This window comes from Piliocolobus tephrosceles, chromosome 11 (genome assembly GCF_002776525.5).
Source record: "Piliocolobus tephrosceles isolate RC106 chromosome 11, ASM277652v3, whole genome shotgun sequence".
Lineage (NCBI taxonomy): Eukaryota > Metazoa > Chordata > Mammalia > Primates > Cercopithecidae > Piliocolobus > Piliocolobus tephrosceles.
In genome coordinates this window covers 1,950,494-1,968,949 of record NC_045444.1, presented here as the reverse complement: position 1 = coordinate 1,968,949, position 18,456 = coordinate 1,950,494, and the positions used below count along the sequence as shown (strand labels likewise).

The 18,456-nt window shown below is 37.4% G+C and overlaps 1 protein-coding gene across 4 annotated transcripts in view; it reads right to left on the bottom strand.

Annotated features, from left to right (window-relative positions):
- The window catches only part of PTPN4 (protein tyrosine phosphatase non-receptor type 4), a 219,801-nt gene that overhangs the window by 102,441 nt on the left and 98,904 nt on the right, over positions 1–18,456 (bottom strand). For all 4 annotated transcript variants that reach the window (XM_023185206.2, XM_023185205.2, XM_023185207.2 and 1 more), the window contains exon 3: positions 9,547–9,654. In XM_023185206.2, the coding sequence (XP_023040974.1) occupies positions 9,547–9,654 (108 nt within the window). The remainder of the gene's footprint in view (positions 1–9,546; positions 9,655–18,456) is intronic.

The window sequence follows — 18,456 nt, the reverse complement described above, 5'->3', positions numbered from 1 at the left end:
ACTTGGGAGGAAGAACATCTCCCAAATAAAGTAATTCTGGAGAGTCACTAGATCCAGTAAAAAACATAGGGCTTAGTAAAACAGTAGAAAGAAAAGATGTGGAAAACTTGGATTTGATCCCAACTTTACCTTTCACTATGCTAAATAAAATAAAATTATAACAAAAACAATGGCTAAATAAAAATAAAACAAAATTTAATAAATAAAATTAAAACAAAAACAATGCTGGAGAACTAGTGGGGCTGGATAAATCCTCATGTGAATACGTTCCCACTACAGCTCCCCTTTTACCTCTCAAGTCTTTTATTATTTTATTATAAAAACCAGGTGACTTAACCAAATGGGTGACTATGAATGATGGTCAAAGAGTATCAGACTCGCATAGGGACTTTCTTCAGATATTTAAGTGAACAGACCAACTAACCATGAATCTCTAGGCATAGGGTGCCAGCAATTTGTTTATGTTTCCCAAGGGATTTGGAAGCATAGTCAAGTTTAGATGAATGATCGTTTACCCTTTTGTTTTCTATAACACATTTTTTATTTAAAAAAGTATCAATATAAAACATTCAAGTTTTTTTCTCTCTCTCTCTCTCACACACACAGCAAAAAAAACACATAAAAGTCCTTTATTATGGCTCTTCCAATTCTACTCTCCCATCCAAAGAGCTGGCCTCTGTTCACTACCAGTAAGTATACCTTGCAATGCTGTGGTACACCTGCATATAAGCATTCAATAATTATATATATATGCTGAACTTAGTGCAGACACCCAATCAGCATAGTGCATTGCAGTCCAGAACTCCTGCGCTCAAGTGGTTCTCCTGCCTCAGCCTCCCCAGTAGCTGGGACTACAGGCATGCATCACCATGCCCAGCAGATGTCACATACTTTATTCAACTATTCTCTTATGAGGGTTTCAGGTTTTTCCATTACTATTTCCTATTAAAAATAGTGTTGCAAGAGAAATTCTTCCAAACAATAAATTTTTAATCTTGAGAATGCACATTTCCCCTTAGCCTTTGCCAGAACAGGTAGTGTGAATCTGTATTTTTGCTAATCTAGTATGCAAAGAGTGTTATCATTGTAATTTGCATCTCTGTGATTAACTAGTGAAGCTGAATACCATCTTGTCACATTTGTCATTAATAGTTACTCTTTTTCTGTTCATGCTATCTTCTCATTTTTCTATTGGGTTATCTGACTTTTATTCATTATTTGTAGAAGCTCTTCTAGATTTTAATATTACGTTACATAAGTTGCAAGTATTTCCCTCAAGTTGGTATTCTGTCCTCAGTGTATATTCTAAATGTTATGCAGTGAAATCTGTCAACATCTCCTTTACAAATGCATGAACTATTGTTGCCTAGGATGATCATAATAAACAATTATTATTAAAAATGTTTCCAACTCTTACTCAACATTTTTATACTATTGTTTTACATTTAAATTTACATTGGAATTTATTTTTATATATAGTATCTATTAGGAATCTAAATACATATTTTCCCATCTTTAACCAATTGTTCTAATACCTATCTTGAATACCATCATTATAATAAACTGTGTTTTCATACAGACAAAAATTGATACTTGGGCTGTTTCTTCTACCCCATTGGCTTACATCCATACTAAAAACATACTATTTTAAGTACTATGTCATCATAATACATTTTTATATCTGTTAGGACAAGGTGATTATATTTTATATATCTGGCTAAGTTTATCCAGATTCTCTTCCCGAGGAGGTTGAGGATCCTATTGTCAAATCTTCTCCCCAAAAATTCCATTCAGATTCTAACCAGCAATATCACTGGTTCTACCAATGAAACTGAAATAGTGCTGAGATCTTTTACAATACTGAGCATTCCTCATCATGAGCATGGTATATCTCCATTTATTCATAATTTCTATTATATCTTCCTGCAAAGTTCTATATTTTCTTTTCTCTTTTTTTTTTTTTTTTTGAGACGGAGTCTCACTCTGTCGCCCAGGCTGGAGTGCAGTGGCCAGATCTCGGCTCACTGCAAGCTTTGCCTCCCGGGCTCCCGCCATTCTCCTGCCTCAGCCTCCCAAGTAGCTGGGACTACTACAGGTGCCGCCACCTCGCCCGGCTAGTGTTTTTGTATGTTTTTTAGTAGAGATGGGGTTTCACCGGGTTAGCCAGGATGGTCTCAATCTCCTAACCTCGTGATCCGCCCGTCTTGGCCTCCCAAAGTGCTGGGATTACAGGCTTGAGCCACCGCGCCCGGCCTATATATTCTTCATATGGCTCTTGACACTCCTGCTAAGGTTTATTCCTAGATGTTTAATGAAGATGGGTTTTTTTAAAAATGTGATTTGCTATTTTGTTGGAGTATGTCTCCTAAATGGTATATAAAAAGGTACTGATATTTGTTTGTGGAGCTCTAAATCTTACTAGCTATAATAGTTTTCCAAATGATTCATTTGAGCTTTCGAGGTGGACAATTATATTGCTAAAGAAAAATGAGTTCTTCCCCCAACAACCATACCCTAACACACAGCTTTATTCCACAGGGAACTATATCTGTTGCCCTCTGTTCAATTAGAAAAGGGGAAAAGACGAGGCCAAGTGGCTTCAATTAGTTTCTCAGTTAATCACTTTGATACCCGTACCACATTACCCAGAAATCTCTCCTCTTCAACACCTTGTTGGTAAGTTTTCCTCTGGTTTGACTCTTCCACCAATCCTATCAACACTGAATGTCAACATTCAATCTTTTAAAAAATCTTGAAAATTTCTTGTCTGTTGATGGCATTAATTTTTATTCTCTGTGTGTTCATGAGTGTACTATCTGACATTGGAAAGCAACCAAAAGTAGGCAAAAAGAGGAGAAAAATCTACTCTCGAAAAAACAGAAAAACTGCAAGGGCTGACATACATATTAGCAATCTTTGCCTGGGGCAAGTTCAAATCCTACACAGGCAGAGGACCATCCTTACTGACTTGAGGTGTCAGAGGACAGAGTTTAGGAATGGAGTAAAAAAAAAAAAGACAGAAAATTGGGAGGAAATTCCGAAAGGTAGAACTCAGAAAGAGGATTAGCCTCAAACTCTGGCTATGAACCAACAATGAACCACTGTTCATTCTGGTTAGGGTTAGGGTTAGGGTTAGGGTTAGGGTTAGGGTTAGGGTTAGGGTTAGGGTTAGCTCTGGCTGACAGCTGAACTATACATGTATAGTTAGATTCCAGAGTCGCAAGAAAGAGGAGTTGGAACCTTTAAGAAATAAGTAGAGATACTCCTCCCAAATTGGACACAGAATACAGACTCTGGGTCCAGCCAGGTTAACTGTACCTATTTGCAATATGCAGTTTAAATTGTGACAAATGTATACAGCCAGGTAACCATCACCATCCACAATCAAGATAATTTCTATTCTGAAGTGTTTCCTCTGCTTCTTTGCAATCAGTCCACCAAACCCTAGGCAACTACTGATCTGCTTTTGGTCACTATGTGTCAGTTTAGCTTGTTCTGTAAGTTAATATAAATGGAACCATATAGTGTTCTACTCTATAGATACACAGCAGTTATTTTTCATCCCTTTGTTTATTGATGGACATTAAAGTTAATTCACATTTGGGCTATTATGAATAAAACTACTATGAACATTTGTATACAAGGCTCTATGTGACATGTTTTCATTTCCCTTGGATAAATAACTAAAAGTAGGATTTCTCAGTGGTATATATTAAACCTATGTTTAATTTTACAAGAAAACTTCCAACTATTTTTCAAAAAGTGGTTGTATCATTTTAAATTACCACAAGCAATTTTATCAGTTGTTCCACATCCTTGTCAACACTTGGTATTGAAATAATTTTTAATTTTAACTATTCTAGTGGATATACTACTTCTAGTGGAAGTACTACTTCACTGTAGTTTTACTTTGCATATCCTGGATGCATCTTTAAATATTAAACGTCCTTTGTCACAGTAAAAGCTTTCCTTTCTTTTCCAAGTTCTGTTGAGTTTTCATTATGAATGGCTGCTGAATCTTATTCTCTGTAATTTATGCCCCAGTCACATTGATTTAGGGAAAAAACTAAACAGTGTACTTGATGGGGAAACAGTGTTTTCAGTATTTTCCTCTAAGATCGGGAACAAGAAAAGGTAGTCTGCTCCTATCACTTCTATTCATCTTTGCCCTGGTGGCTTCGGCCAGTGTAATAACAAATCAAAAAATGAGAAAAACAGAAAGGATCAAGACTGGTAAGGAGGAAGTAAAACTGTCCCTGTTTGCAAAAGACATGATTATTTACACAGAAAATCCTAAGGAATCAATGAAAGAAACCACTAACAGTAATGTGTATTAGCAAGGTCTCAAAATACAAGGTTAATATACACAGAAAATCCTAAGGAATCAATGAAAGAAACTACTAACAGTAATGTGTATTAGCAAGGTCTCAAAATACAAGGTTAATACACAATCAGTTAGTCATCTTGGGGTTTATCCCAGAAACACAAAGTTGGTTTAAAAATTGAAAATCAATGTAATTTACCATATATCTACACGATAATCTATGTAGAAAATTCTACAGAATTTACAAAAAGCTACTAGAATTAAGTGAGCTCAGGAAGAGTATAGAATACAAAATCAATACACAAACTTAACTGTATTTCTATATGCTAGAAATAAACATTTTGAAATGAAAAAACCAACAATACTATTTGCATGTTTTTTCTATTTACCAAGTTGCCAAAAACAGAATTTGAAGTAGTGACCTTGATTTACCCCTTTTCCTCATGAACTCATTCTATCTGAATCAAATCAGCCAGTCCTGTTGACTTTATCTCCTAAATGAATTATCTCTAGCACTTACCTTTTTTTCTTCATTCCCCACAGCCAACCACTACTTTCTTAGTAATTTCTTTATTCCAACAATCTCCCAACTGTCTATTAGTTACTGGCTACACTATAACCAAAGGGATATGTGTAAAACACAAGTCTTATGTTTAGTCATATAAAAAAATTCATGTTTGATTTTATCATGGATTAAAAGGCATTTTATGATATCACGTACTGCTCAAACCTCATCTTTTACCCCTTCTTCTTTTATTAAATAAAAGTTTAATACTAAAACTTTTTTCCAGTTCTTCAAATTCAGCATTCCTGTTTCTTCACTCTTGATCTCTGCATATGCTCCTGCTTCTTTCTTAAACACTTCGGTGTACCCCAGGTCTCTCTGCCATTCCCTCTCAAAATACAAGAGTTAAAAGAGACAAGAAGCAAAAAATACCAGTTAGCAGGCTACCAAAGAGGATTACACAATAGGTAAATAAGAGCTTGAATTGAGATATTACAGTAGAAACATATGAACAGATAAGAAAGAAATAGTGAAATAGATAAAATAAATTTAAACATTTTAGCAACCATGTACTAAAACATGGCTTGCTGAAATAATGGTCAGCTTCTATGTGACTTTTCCCATATTTACTGAAACCTAACGTGATAAATAATGTAAGAATTGAGTTATGTAAAAGAAATATTAAAAAGGTAAATAAAATTATACCAAATAAATTATGTCATAAGTTAGTAGTGTTAATTAACAGTATACTGCATTAGAGTAGTGATTTTCATAATATGGTTCCTTGGACAAGCAGCATTAGTGACACAAGGGAACTTATTTGAAAGTAATTTATTGAGTTCCACAGTAGACCTTCTGATTCAGAAATCTCTAGGCATAGGTCCCAGAAATCTGTATTTTAAGAAGCCTTCCAGTTGTTTCTCATGCAAGCTGCAGTCTGAAAACCACGGGGTTAGGAGCTATGCAAAGAGGAGTAAACCAGTAAAATATCATAATCCAACAAAAATTCCAGAAGACTGAACTTGCATAAAGATCAGGCCAACAATAATTAATAATCTACCCTCTATCCTACTTAAGAGCAGTATAATTCAATTTAATAAGGAAAGTAACAGTAAATGCACAGGAATAATATAATCTCAAGGCTCTGTTAAATAGCATGCTGATAAAGACCACTAAGAAAAAGCCACCTTTAACTGCTCATAAAATTAAAGAAATAATGCATAATGAATTATAACCACAATATTATTTTCCTCATTAATTCAACGTACATTTACTGAATATTACTACTACAACAAGATACTATGCTAAAAGCTAAAATTGTGATAAACAGGTCTTAAATTAAAGCATGAGAAATTCTGAAAAGTCAAAGCTTTCTTTGTTGCACTGGAACTTATTACCAAGGAAGATTCTAAAGGGAAAGACAGTCAGCTATTATTCTGTATTTGTTATTTAATACTTACGAGAAAAAAACAACATGCTAAGTGCCTTTTACCTTTATCAATTATAAACCCAATTACATTAATTTCAATGTCTAAGGCAACAGCAGTTCTAATTCTTTAAAACTAATATATAAAAATATGCATAAATATATACATAATATATAGATACATGTGCACATGTATATGTAACACACATAAGTTTTAAGATTTAAAAACTCTGAGCTAAAGATAGGTGAGAATTAATTCTAGTAGAATCTTGTCAAATTCCTTTTGATTACTGATAGTAATTTTATTATATGGTTACCTCCTCTCCTTAATATGTTCATTTACTTTGTAAATCCTATGCATCCATATTATCATCACTTGGGAAGCAACATCATGTGGTAGAGAGTACAGGCTTTGAAGTTAGATCTGAGTTCAAGTTCTTTCTCAGCTACTTCAGTAGTTTGCATGACATTAAACAAATTAATTGACTTTCATAAGCATTAGTTTTTCATCTTTAAAATGGTTTTAATGATACTTTCATCATAAGTGAGGAAAGTATTGTGAGAATAAAATGGAATATTATAAGCAAAACATTTAGTTGATTAACAAATTCACAGATGTTTTATAAATGATACTCCCCTACTCCTTTCTCTTGAAGCATAGCATCTTTTTCCTTCAGTCCATTAATTATCCTCAAAGCCTTAATTCACACTGACAACTAGAATTGGAACGCTACTTATAAGATTTGTGCTCTTGACAACTAGAAATGGGACACTATTTATAAGATTTGTGCTCTAAAGGTCCTTCTGTGGACACATTTTGGCATCTCAAAAATTCTTCCAAATATTTAAATAATGAAACTGCAGTGCAGCAGACAAGACTAGCATGGGGAGTTAGGAGATCCAGGTCCTAGTTTCACTAATGCCAGGAAGTAGTTTTGGCTTGGGATGATGTCTTATGAAAAATTAGAGTGTGAGGCTAGATAATCTCTAAAGCCTCTTTTGGGCCTTTAAAATTCTGATTCTAACTTTTCTGGAAGAATTTCTTTGAATCATAAACAACTGGACTCTTGGAACCTGGAATCGTATCTTATTTGAGAAGGAATACTCAAGATAGAAAAGACAAAGAAAGAAAAAGTAGGAGACAGCAAAAAGATCAACCTAGCTACAAATACCTTTTTCCCTACATTCATTCTGGTGTAATTAGCTCTACATCTTTTTGTATATGATATGTCTTTTTGTATACAAATTTATGTGACAGAATTTTTATCTCTTGTAGTATACATGATCTCAATATTAATCCTTCTGGAGTGCTTCCTGAAAAGGATGGTTTTCATACTTATGGTAGTGACTACAGTGGTGAGTCGCTGGTCTCTTCCTCTTCGTCATCTTGTCACTTACCCCGTCAATCTAATGCCAGCCTATAGCTAGAGGATCTGACTTACGAGGGTCAGCAAGATCTAAGAGTTATCTATTTTTTCTCTCCATGAGGTATACTTAATGAGGTATAACAGTCAACTTTCAGCTATTTGCTTGGCTCACAATTTGCCTTTCTGGTAAGAAAGGAAAAAAACCTTTTATCTGAGGAATGTGAGCACCTTTAAATGATCAGGACAAGAAAGGCATTTAAAAAGTAACAGCAGTCACATCTCACTCTCCCTTCAGCGACATAATTACCTCTTGAAGCTACCTGCTATGTGGGCTGTAGACTGAAGCCAAGTAGCCGTAAAATGTTATACATCCTATAGCTCAACCATGTATAGCCAATCACTAACCAATGTTATTTCTGTAAATCAATGAGAATTCCTGAAGAACAACTTTTGCACTTACTCGTTCTCCTGATTGATCCTGTTTATTCTTTAAAAACTCAAACCTTTCTTATGTTCTCCAGAGCACTCTCCAAGGCAACTTGCAAGTATATCCTGGGCTGAGGTCCTCAACCTTTGCACTTGAATAAACTCTTTAAACTACATTCTGACCCTTTTGATTATTTTAGGTTCAACCTGGGAAAGGTTGCATTATTGATATTTCTACTCACTTCCATTTTTACATGGGTTTATTTATCAGGAAACAACAGTATAACTCTAGGCCCCTGAAGAAGCTCAGGTCGTCTAGGGAAGGCATCAAAGTATGAGGAAAGTTTATTTTAATTTTAGTTAGGTATAAAAGCATTGATTTTCTCTGAGACTAGCTGGCCCTTGGTTTGTTTTTCTTTGTGCCATCCTCATATTTTTCCATGGCTGGTTTGTGGTACAAAATCAGTAAATGATGTCAAGAAAATAAGTGGTAGTATTTAACGTTTCATATATAATTCCCACTAGCTATTCATTCAGAGAACGAAGGTCCCAACCACGAGAGAGAGGAAGAAAAAAAACAAACCAACTTTTCTCATAAATATTACTTGGATTTTCTATAGCCCTTCTATTAATATAGCCTTATAAACAGATTTCTAAAACATTAATTCAGAACCATTTCTTCAGCCTCCTAATTTTTCTAAAAGTATACGAAATATTCCCTTCAAAATGGAGATCCTCTTACACTAATCAAAAGAATATACTTCATTGTAGAAGTCCCTCACTGTGTAAGCACATAAATTTACAAAGAATTCAATCAGAATTTGCTTGTATACCCTTTATCTAGGTTCTGAGTAAGATATATCCTTTAGTGCATTTTATAATGCTTAATTGTCAAAGTAAACATTTCTACTATCACGTGCTATCTTCTATTTCTATGATGTGATCTTTCTAATTATAAGAACCACAATTGCAATTACTGAAGAATAAGTAAAAATCCAAGGAGTTTAATGCCAAATAATTGTACAGCTCTGAAATTTAATCTCTATCTTATTTGTGAGGGTCTCTGATGAAATCTGGAAATTTGACATTGAATAAATTAAGAATTTTTATTAGAAATAGCTCTCTACAAATACAATAAAAAAACTAATTTTACTTTAGTGCAGACTATATATATCTGAAGGTATTTTAACCTTTATGCCCAATTTCCTCTCTTTCAGTCAACAGGCATAAATTGGACTTACTTTTTAGTTGTCTGAGACACATAATCAATGAAAGTGACATTACCTGACATAATCATGAAAGCCTTAAAGCTAATAACTTCTGAAAGATTAAAACGTCAAGAAAAGAGGAACAAAAGAAAAAGAATTACCTCTATTTAAGTCAAGTAAAAAAAAAAAAATCTCATCAAATCAGTGAACATTGTAAATCAGAAAGGACTTTCAATACTAAACTGAGAGGAAAAACTAAATAAAAATGAAAGACAAAATCTTAAACTTACTGGGTTATCTGTGGAATCATCAGCCAACTGTAAACCAAAATAGTCCTGCTCAGTCAAATCAAGATGCTTGAAGACTATATCCAACAAGACTTGCCCCTGATCATGTTTCTGGAAAAAAAAAAATAGAATGAAATCAACTTTGATAGATTACACACTTCACATTTTTTAACCTGGTCGACTTTTGTCCTCATATATTAACCCATTTATGCCAGAGGTAGCAAACTTTTTTTGTGCGAAAAATCAGGCCTCGGCAATGACCTTGAACAGTAGGATATAAATAACTCCCAGGAGCTTAGCATGCCAATAATGGAGCACTAGACATAAATGGGTTAACTTGGTAACTGTTTCCATACCAATGACTTGGTTGAGAAAGAAGACTTCCCATGTGACATAGTACTTTTAGAAAACAACCTGACCTTAGGCAAACCGGTTTAAAGAGCATATACTAAGAAAATATAAAGAAACATTTTATTGAAAATACTTTCCACTTTCAGTCTATCATGGTATTTTTGTTAGTTCACATTATTGCCGCATCAACTCATGTATATATCTATATCATTTTGTTATGCTTTTTATTCTTATATTTAAATTGTGACTGGAAAGTGACATATTTGGCTAAATATTACTTAAAATATAATTTTGTATTAAAATAAATAATGCCATAAAAGGGGAAACAAAGATGGTAACAATTATTCATAGCTAATTGATAAAGGATTGCTAATATTTTCATTGCCAAAGTACTCAGAGAACTTTAGAAAACTATCTCATTTTAACCTCATACTAATTCTATAATGTAGAATTAGTACTACTAATCTTTGGGGAAGTAACTACAACTTCCCCAAATTCCAAATATGTTACATTATGGTACAAAAGATATGATTAGATAATCCTCCCCACCAAAAAATATAACTAGTGAGTAAAAACAGACAAATGATCTACATGTTCAGTATAATGACATGCCATGGGCAAACAACAATCCCCAAAATAAAATCAAATGATAAAAAATAAAGACAAGAAATACTTATTGCTGCTAACATGGTAGAAAGATAGCTGTTGGGAAAGCAATTTGACAAAACAAGCAATAACAATATCAACTACTCTGGCATCTTAACATAAGTAGCAAACAAAATCTAATACTGGAGGAAACTTCTATAGCTATCAATAAATTCACTAGAGAAGCTTATTCTCGTTACATTTATATTTGACATATATTAGAAAAACAAGCTCAATGGTTTGAGTTTGTCCCCTAGAATTCATGTGTTGAAATTTTGGTCCCTGGTATGGTGGTTCTGAGAGACAAGACCTTTAAGAGGTGATTAGATCATTTAGAGGGATTAATGTCACTTTCCAGAGACAAGGTTAATTTTCAAGGGAGTGAGTAAGTTCTCACTATCACAGTACTAGATTAATTACCACAAGTGGGTTGGTATAAAGTGAGGCTGCCCCTGGGGTTCTGTCCCTTTTACATGCACCCACTTCCCCTTCTGCTTCTCGGCCATGTTATGACACAGCATGCAACCCTCAGGACCGACCAGATGTGGCAGTCTGATCTTGGATTTGATTTCCGAGCCAAAATAAACCTCTTTTTTTTTTTTTTTTTTCCGAGAAGTAGTTTTGCTCTTGTTGCCCAGGCTGGAGTGCAATGGCACAATCTGACCTTGGCTCACTGCAACCTCCGCCTCCCGGGTTCAAGCGATTCTCCTGTCTCAGTCTCCTGAGTAGCTGGGATTATAGGTGCATTCCATCACACCCGGCTAATTTTTGTATTTTTAGTAGAGAAAGGGTTTCATCATATTGGTCAGGCTGGTCTCAAACTCCTGACCTCAGATGATCTGCCCGCCTCAGCCTCCCAAAGTGCTGGGATTATAGGCGTGAGCCACCGCGCCTAGCCAATAAACCTCTTTTTAAAATAAATTACCCAGTCTCAGGTATTCTGCTATAGTAACAGAAAATGGACATGGTAGAGAACAGTGATATATTTTACCACTAGTTTTTATTCTCATTAGCTATAGCAGTTTAGAAACTTTCAGATACCAGTCAGAATTCAAACTTACAGCTGAAACTATAAGGACACATTTTTTTCATATAATGGAAAGTATAGAGGCACAAAAGATTCCAGAGCAAGCTAATTTGGCAGTCAAGGGACATCAAGACTAGGTTTCTTTCCATCATTCTCATCTGCATTCCAAGGTTGGCTATATTTGTGAGCCTTTAGCAAGATGCTCATGGCAATTCCAAGATTCATATCCACACGTGACAATGTTCAAAAGAACAAGCTCCCTTGTAGAAGTCACCGTACAAAGACTCTTATTGGCCAGAATTGGGTCAAATGGCTATCTGAAAAAAACTCAACAATCGTGGGAAGTATGTGCTTCAAACAGCGCTTCTCAATGTTGGCTCCCATTCAAATTGCCTGCAAATGTTTTATAGACTGATGCAGTCTACCTCCCTGACATGTCTCTCACTCTGATTATATTTCTCTGGGGAAGAGACCAAGCATTAATCTTTTTAAAAAGCTACTAAGGTGAGTCCAGTGTACCTTTGGTTGAAGAAACTATTCTTTCCTCCACTGAATGTACAGATTTATTTCTGGGCTCTATACCTTGGGTTTTCTTTCACTTCCTATATATCACAGACTGGGTACTGCAGAATTCTGTAACCCAGAAATGCCAATAGGTGCTGATGAAAGAGCCCAAGAAAAGCCTGCTTTCTCTAGGAAAAGGACCAGAAAAGGGTACATGGCAGCACAGAAACCTGACAATGCCAAACCCAATGGGAAAAAAACGGGCCCTTCTCTACTAGTGTCCATGGAAAGCAAACGAGAAGCCTAGTTTCATGTGCCACCTGGTTTGAGCAGGCAGCAAGTGAAAAGCCTGAACTTCTACCCACTTCCAAACAGTACTGAGTAGTACTTCTTAATATCTCCTCTAGGGTGGTGTAAAGCAGAAGCAGAAAACATATCCTGAACTTTCATTTAGGCTTACTGGTAGCAGGAGGTATTAGGCTTCCCTTATTGAGTGGGTATTAGGAGAAGCTGAGGAGGAAGCCTGGACTTCCACAGCTATCATCGCATTGCTGTAGCAACTGGTGTCTCCCAAACAGACAGGAGGAAGAAGATTTGAGAGAAAAGGTAGATGGAAAAAGGGGTAGTTAAATCTTGAAGTGTAATCCTAGATAGGACATTTAACAATGAACTAACTACATTTGAAACTGACCAAAATTTAAAAAGCAGGCTAAGACCTGTACGCTACCAAGGTGACTCCCTACTATGAAGACAATTAAATATGATCCAAAATCTCATAACAAAATGTGTCAAATGTCTGAGATACTATCTAAAATCATTCATTATAACAAGAGCTAGAATAAGAAAACACAATCAACAGATGTCGACACCAAAATGAATCAGATGTTGGAATTATCTGACAAAGATTTGGAAGCAGTCATCAGAAAAAAAGTTTCAATGGAAGCAACCATTATGAATGTCGTTAAAAAGAAAATTAGAAAAAAACAAAGATTATTTCAGCAAATAAAGATATAAAAGAACCAAATGCAAATTATATAACTGAAAAATACAGTAAAAAATAAAAGCGTATTAGATGGGCTCAACAGAAGAATAAATATAAGAAAGAAAAAAAATGATCAATGAACCTGAAGAAAAAGCAATAGAAATTAGTCAATAAGAACAACACTGAAAAGGGCCAGGTGGCTCACGCCTGTAATCCCAGCAGGTGGATGAGGAGGTCAGGAGATCAAGACCATCCTGGCTAATATGGTGAAACCCTGTCTCTACTAAAAAAATACAAAAAATTAGCTGGGCATGGTGGAACACGCCTGTAGTCCCAGCTACCCGGGAGGGTGAGGCAGGAGAATCGCTTGAACCCAGGAGTCGGAGATGGCACCACTGCACTCCAGCCTGGGCGACAGAGCAAGACTCCATCTCAAAAAAAAGAAAAAGAACAACAGAAAAAACAGACTGAAAAAATAAAAGGATGACAACAACCAGACTGTCAGCAACCTGTGGGACAAGAAAAAATGAAGTAGCATTCATTTCACATTTTATTGTAAAAATAAAATGTTTACAAATTTGGCAAAAACAAAAACGCACATTCAAGAATCCAAGTGAACCCCAAACAAAATGAATCAAAATAAATCTACCTTATAACACATCATAATCAAAATACTAAAAACTAAACACAAAGTAAATATCTTGAAAGCAACTGAAAAAAAAAAAAAAACAGAAATTACCAATAGGTAATGACAATTCAAATTAGAATGAATTTCTCATCTGCAACCAAGAAGGCCAAAAGGAAATGTGTTAGGCTGTTCTTGCATCACTGTAAATAATATCTGAGACTGGGTAACTTATAAAGAAAAGAGGTTTAATTGGCTCACAGATCTGCAAGCAGTATAAGCACAGCACAAACATCTGCTCAGCTTTTGTTGAGGGCCGTAGGAAGCTTACAATTGTGGCAGAAGGCAAAGTGCAAGCAGGCACATCACATGGCAAGAGCAGGAGTAAAAGAGCCAGGGTGGAAGGTCCCAGAATCAACCGGATCTCAGGTTAACTAACTGAGTAAGAACTCGCATATCACCAAGGTCATAAGCCATTTATGAGGGATCTGCTCCCATGATCTAATTGCCTTCTACTGGGCTCTACCTCCAACACTGGGAATCACATTTCAACATGAGATTTGGAGGGGACAAACATCTAAACCATATCTGAAAATATATTAAAAAATTTCAATTGCTAAACAAACAAACAAAACCCAAGCCTGTCAATCCAGAATTCTATGTCAACAGAAAATACTCAACAGGAATGAAGAGTAAATAATAATATTCTCAGAAAAATTTAAGGAAATTATCACCAACAGATCATCCCTAAAATAATGCTCTAGGAAATATTACAGGAGTTATTAAGAAATTATTTTAGGCAGTTAGGGTAAGGAGTCCTCGGTAAGGTTTTTTTTCTTTTAATAAAGGCAGCTCCCGAAACATTTCTTTGTTTTTTTTTTTTTTTTTTGAGACAGAGTCTCACTCTGTCACCCAGGCTGGAGTGCAGTGGTGCAATCTTGGCTCACTGCAATCTCCACCTCACTGGTTCAAGCAAGTCCCCTGCCTCAGTCTTCGGAGTAGCTGGGATTACAGGCACATGCTACCAAGCCCAGCTAATTTTCTTTGTATTTTTAGTTTCACCATGTTGGCCAGACTGGTCTCGAACTCCTGACCTCAGGCAATCCGCCCGCCTTGGCCTCCCAAAGTGCTGGGATTACAGGCATGAGCCACCGTGCCCTGCACATTTCTTTTCTAATAGAAAAGCAGCTTGAAAAGCAGCTACTTGGGAGACTGAGAGAGGAGAATTGCTTGAACCAAGATCATGCCACTGAACTCCAGCCTGGGTGACAGAGCAAAATTCCGTCTCAAAAAAAAAAACAAAGAAAAGAAAAGAAAAGAAACTCAGGGAGCTAAAAGTCATCTTTTAACCTGGGATTCTGAAGCTCTAAAGGCCTCTGACCAGCTAAAACAAGCCTTGCTTAAGGCACCAGCTCTTAGCCTTCCTGCAGGGAAGGCCTTCAATCTGTATGTATCAGAAAGGAAGGGAATGGCTGTGGGAGTTTTAACACAGGCTTGAGGACCAGCTCAACAGCCGGTGGGTTACCTAAGTAGAGAACTTGATTTGATGGCTAAAGGATGACCAGCATGTCTCCAAGACATTGCCTCAGTAGCTCTGCTGGTTCCAGAAGCATCCAAATTAGCCCTAAGAAACGATTTAACTGTTTACACCCCATATAATGTGGCAGGACTACAGTACTCCGGGGGAGCCTTTAGCGAGCCCCTTAAATATCATGCCCTGCTGTTGGAGGGTTCCAACATCCAATTAAAGACCTGTTCTCGCCTAAACACAGCCCCCTTCCTCCCCAAGGAAACAGGGGAACCTGAGCATAACTGTGAACAAGTCATAGTACAGACCTATGCAGCCAGGGAAGATCTCAGGGAAACTTCCCTAGAGAACCAGGACTGGACCCTCTTCACAAATGGCAGCTCTTTTGTAGAAAAAGGGATCAGTCAGGCAGGATTACCAGTAGTCACTCTAAATGACATCATTGAAATTGCGTCTCTCCCTCCAGGCACAAGCACTCCATTAGCTGAGCTAACAGCTCTTACAAGAGCAACTGAATTAAACAAAGGAAAGGCAGTTAATATTTACATCGACTCCAAGTATGCTTGCCTGGTTCTCCTTGCTCATGCTGCCATTTGAAAGGAAAGGCATTTTCTTATTACCAATGTATTTCCTATAGAATATCACAAGAAAATTAACAGGCTATTATCCTCAGTTTTCCTTCCATGAGAAATAGCAGTGATGCATTGTAGGGGACATCAAAAGGGAACAGATGAGGTAGCCAAGGAAACAGATTAGCTATTAGGCAGCAACGTCAGTGGCAAGGAAGCCTCAAGACATCAACATACTTCAAAACCCTCTAATCTGGGAAGGCTCCATAAGAGAAATTAAACCTCAGGGCTCCCCTACAGAAACAGAATGGGCCACTTCTCGAGGATACTTGTCAGCCCTCAGGATGGCTACAGTTAGAGGATGGCAAACTTCACTTGCCAGCCTCCAGCCAATAGAAAGTCCTTAAAATCCTTCATCAAGCTTTTCACTTGGGAAAGGATAAAACTTACTGATGTGCCAGAGATTGTTTTCACGAGAGAACTTACTAAAAACAACGGAGCAAGTTGTTAATGCTTGTGAAGTCTGTCTTAAAAATAATCCCCTGAACAGGCAACTCCTTCCTCTTCAAACCCAAAGAATAGGAAGTTATCCAGAGGAAGACTGGCAGATAGACTTCACCAATATGCCAAACACAAAAGGCATTCAATACCTGCTGGTATGGGTAGATGCCTTCACTAACTGGGTAGAAGCATCTCCATGCCATACAGAAAAAGCCTCTGAGGTAACAAAAATGTTAGTTAATGAAATAACTCCTCTAAGTAGGTACCTTCAAAGTGACAAAGGGCTCTCATTTAAGGCAGCTGTCACACAGGGGTCTCAAAAGTCCTAGGCATAGAATACATCTCCATTGTGCTTGGAGACCCAATCCTCAGGAAAAGTAGAGAAAACTAATGATATTATCAAGAGACACCTCAGAAAATTATCCTGACAAACTCACCTTCCTTGGGTCACTCTTCTTCCTAAAGCCTTAATACAAATAAGAAATACCCCTTCAAAATTAGGTCTTAGCTCTTTTGAGATGCTGTACAGACAGTCTTGCCTTACCAATGATTTTCTATTAGATCAAGAAACCTCCGAGCTAGTTAAGCATATAACCTCTCTGGCTCACTTCCAACAGGAATTAGCACAATTAGCAAAAGCCCAACCCCAGGAAACAGGGACACCTCTATTTAACCCAGCAGATTTGGTACTGATAAAGGCTCTCCCTTCTCTCTCTCCCTCCCTCCCTAAACCCAAGCTGGGAAGGGCCTAAAACTGTTCTTCTTTTAACCCCCTCTAGGCAATAAAAGTTACAGGAATAAAAGTTACTCCTGGATACATAACACTTGAGTCAAAGCCTGAAAAACTGAGGGAGCAAACCCTGACAGCCCAGAAGAATGTCCTGAACATCAATGTGAAGAAATAGGAGATCTGGCCGGAGCGGTGGCTCACACCTGTAATCCCAGCACTCTGGAAGGCCAAGGCGGGTGGATCACAAGGTCAGGAGATAGAGACCATCGTGGCTAACAGGTGAAACCCCGTCTTTATTTTTTTTTTTTGAGACGGAGTCTCACTCTGTCGCCTGGGCTGGAGTGCAGTGGCCGGATCTCAGCCCACTGCAAGCTCCGCCTCCCGGGTTTACACCATTCTCCTGCCTCAGCCTCCCAAGTAGCTGGGACTACAGGCGCCAGCCACCTCGCCCAGCTAGCTTTTTGTATTTTTTAGTAGAGACGGGGTTTCACCATGTTAGCCAGGATGGTCTCGAACTCCTGACCTTGTGATCCGCCCATCTTGGCCTCCCAAAGTGCTGGGATTACAGGCTTGAGCCACCACGCCTGGCCGAAACCCCGTCTTTACAAAAAATACAAAAAATTAGCCAGGCATGGTGGCAGGCGCCTGTAGTCCCAGCTACTCGGGAGGCTGAGGCAGGAGAATGGCGTGAACCCGGGAGGCGGAGCTTGCAGTGAGCCGAGATTGCACCACTGCACTCCAGCCTGGGCTACAAAGCGAGACTCTGTCTCAAACAAAAGAATACAAAAATAAGAAATTTGAGATCTTGGCCAGGCATAGTTATTCACACCTGTAATCCCAGCACTTTGGGAGGCTGAGGTGGGCAGATAACAAGGTCAGGAGTTTGAGACCAGCCTGGCCAATATCATGAAACCCCATCTCTACTAAAAAGTACAAAAAAATTAGCCAGGCATGGTGGCGTGCACCTGTAGTCCCAGGTACTCAGGAGGCTGAGGCACGAGAATCGCTTAAACCCGGGAGGCAGAGGTTGAAGTGAGCCAAGATCGCACCACTGCACTCTAGCCTGGGCGACAGAGTAAGACTCTGTCTCAAAATAAAAAAAAAATTTTTTAAATATAAATAAAAAAGAAATGGGAGATCTTAAGCTGAAAGTCACAAAAGATAAGTAACTGAGTGAGGACTACTCATTTTACTCAGTCTCACCCCTACCTCACCAAATACTTTTTGTCTTGTCTACCTCTCTTTTTGAGATTCATTGCCAAATATTAGAATTTCTTTTTGATGGAAATTATTTACCATGCCGCCCCTACAGGAATTGCTACACTCTACTATTGGCAGTAGGATTATAGACTGTAGCATTCTCAGGGTACAATATTGGACAGAGAATCTAATTACTGTAGCATTTTGTTTAATTATCATCCTCCTAGTAGGAATAACAGTCACTAACAGGA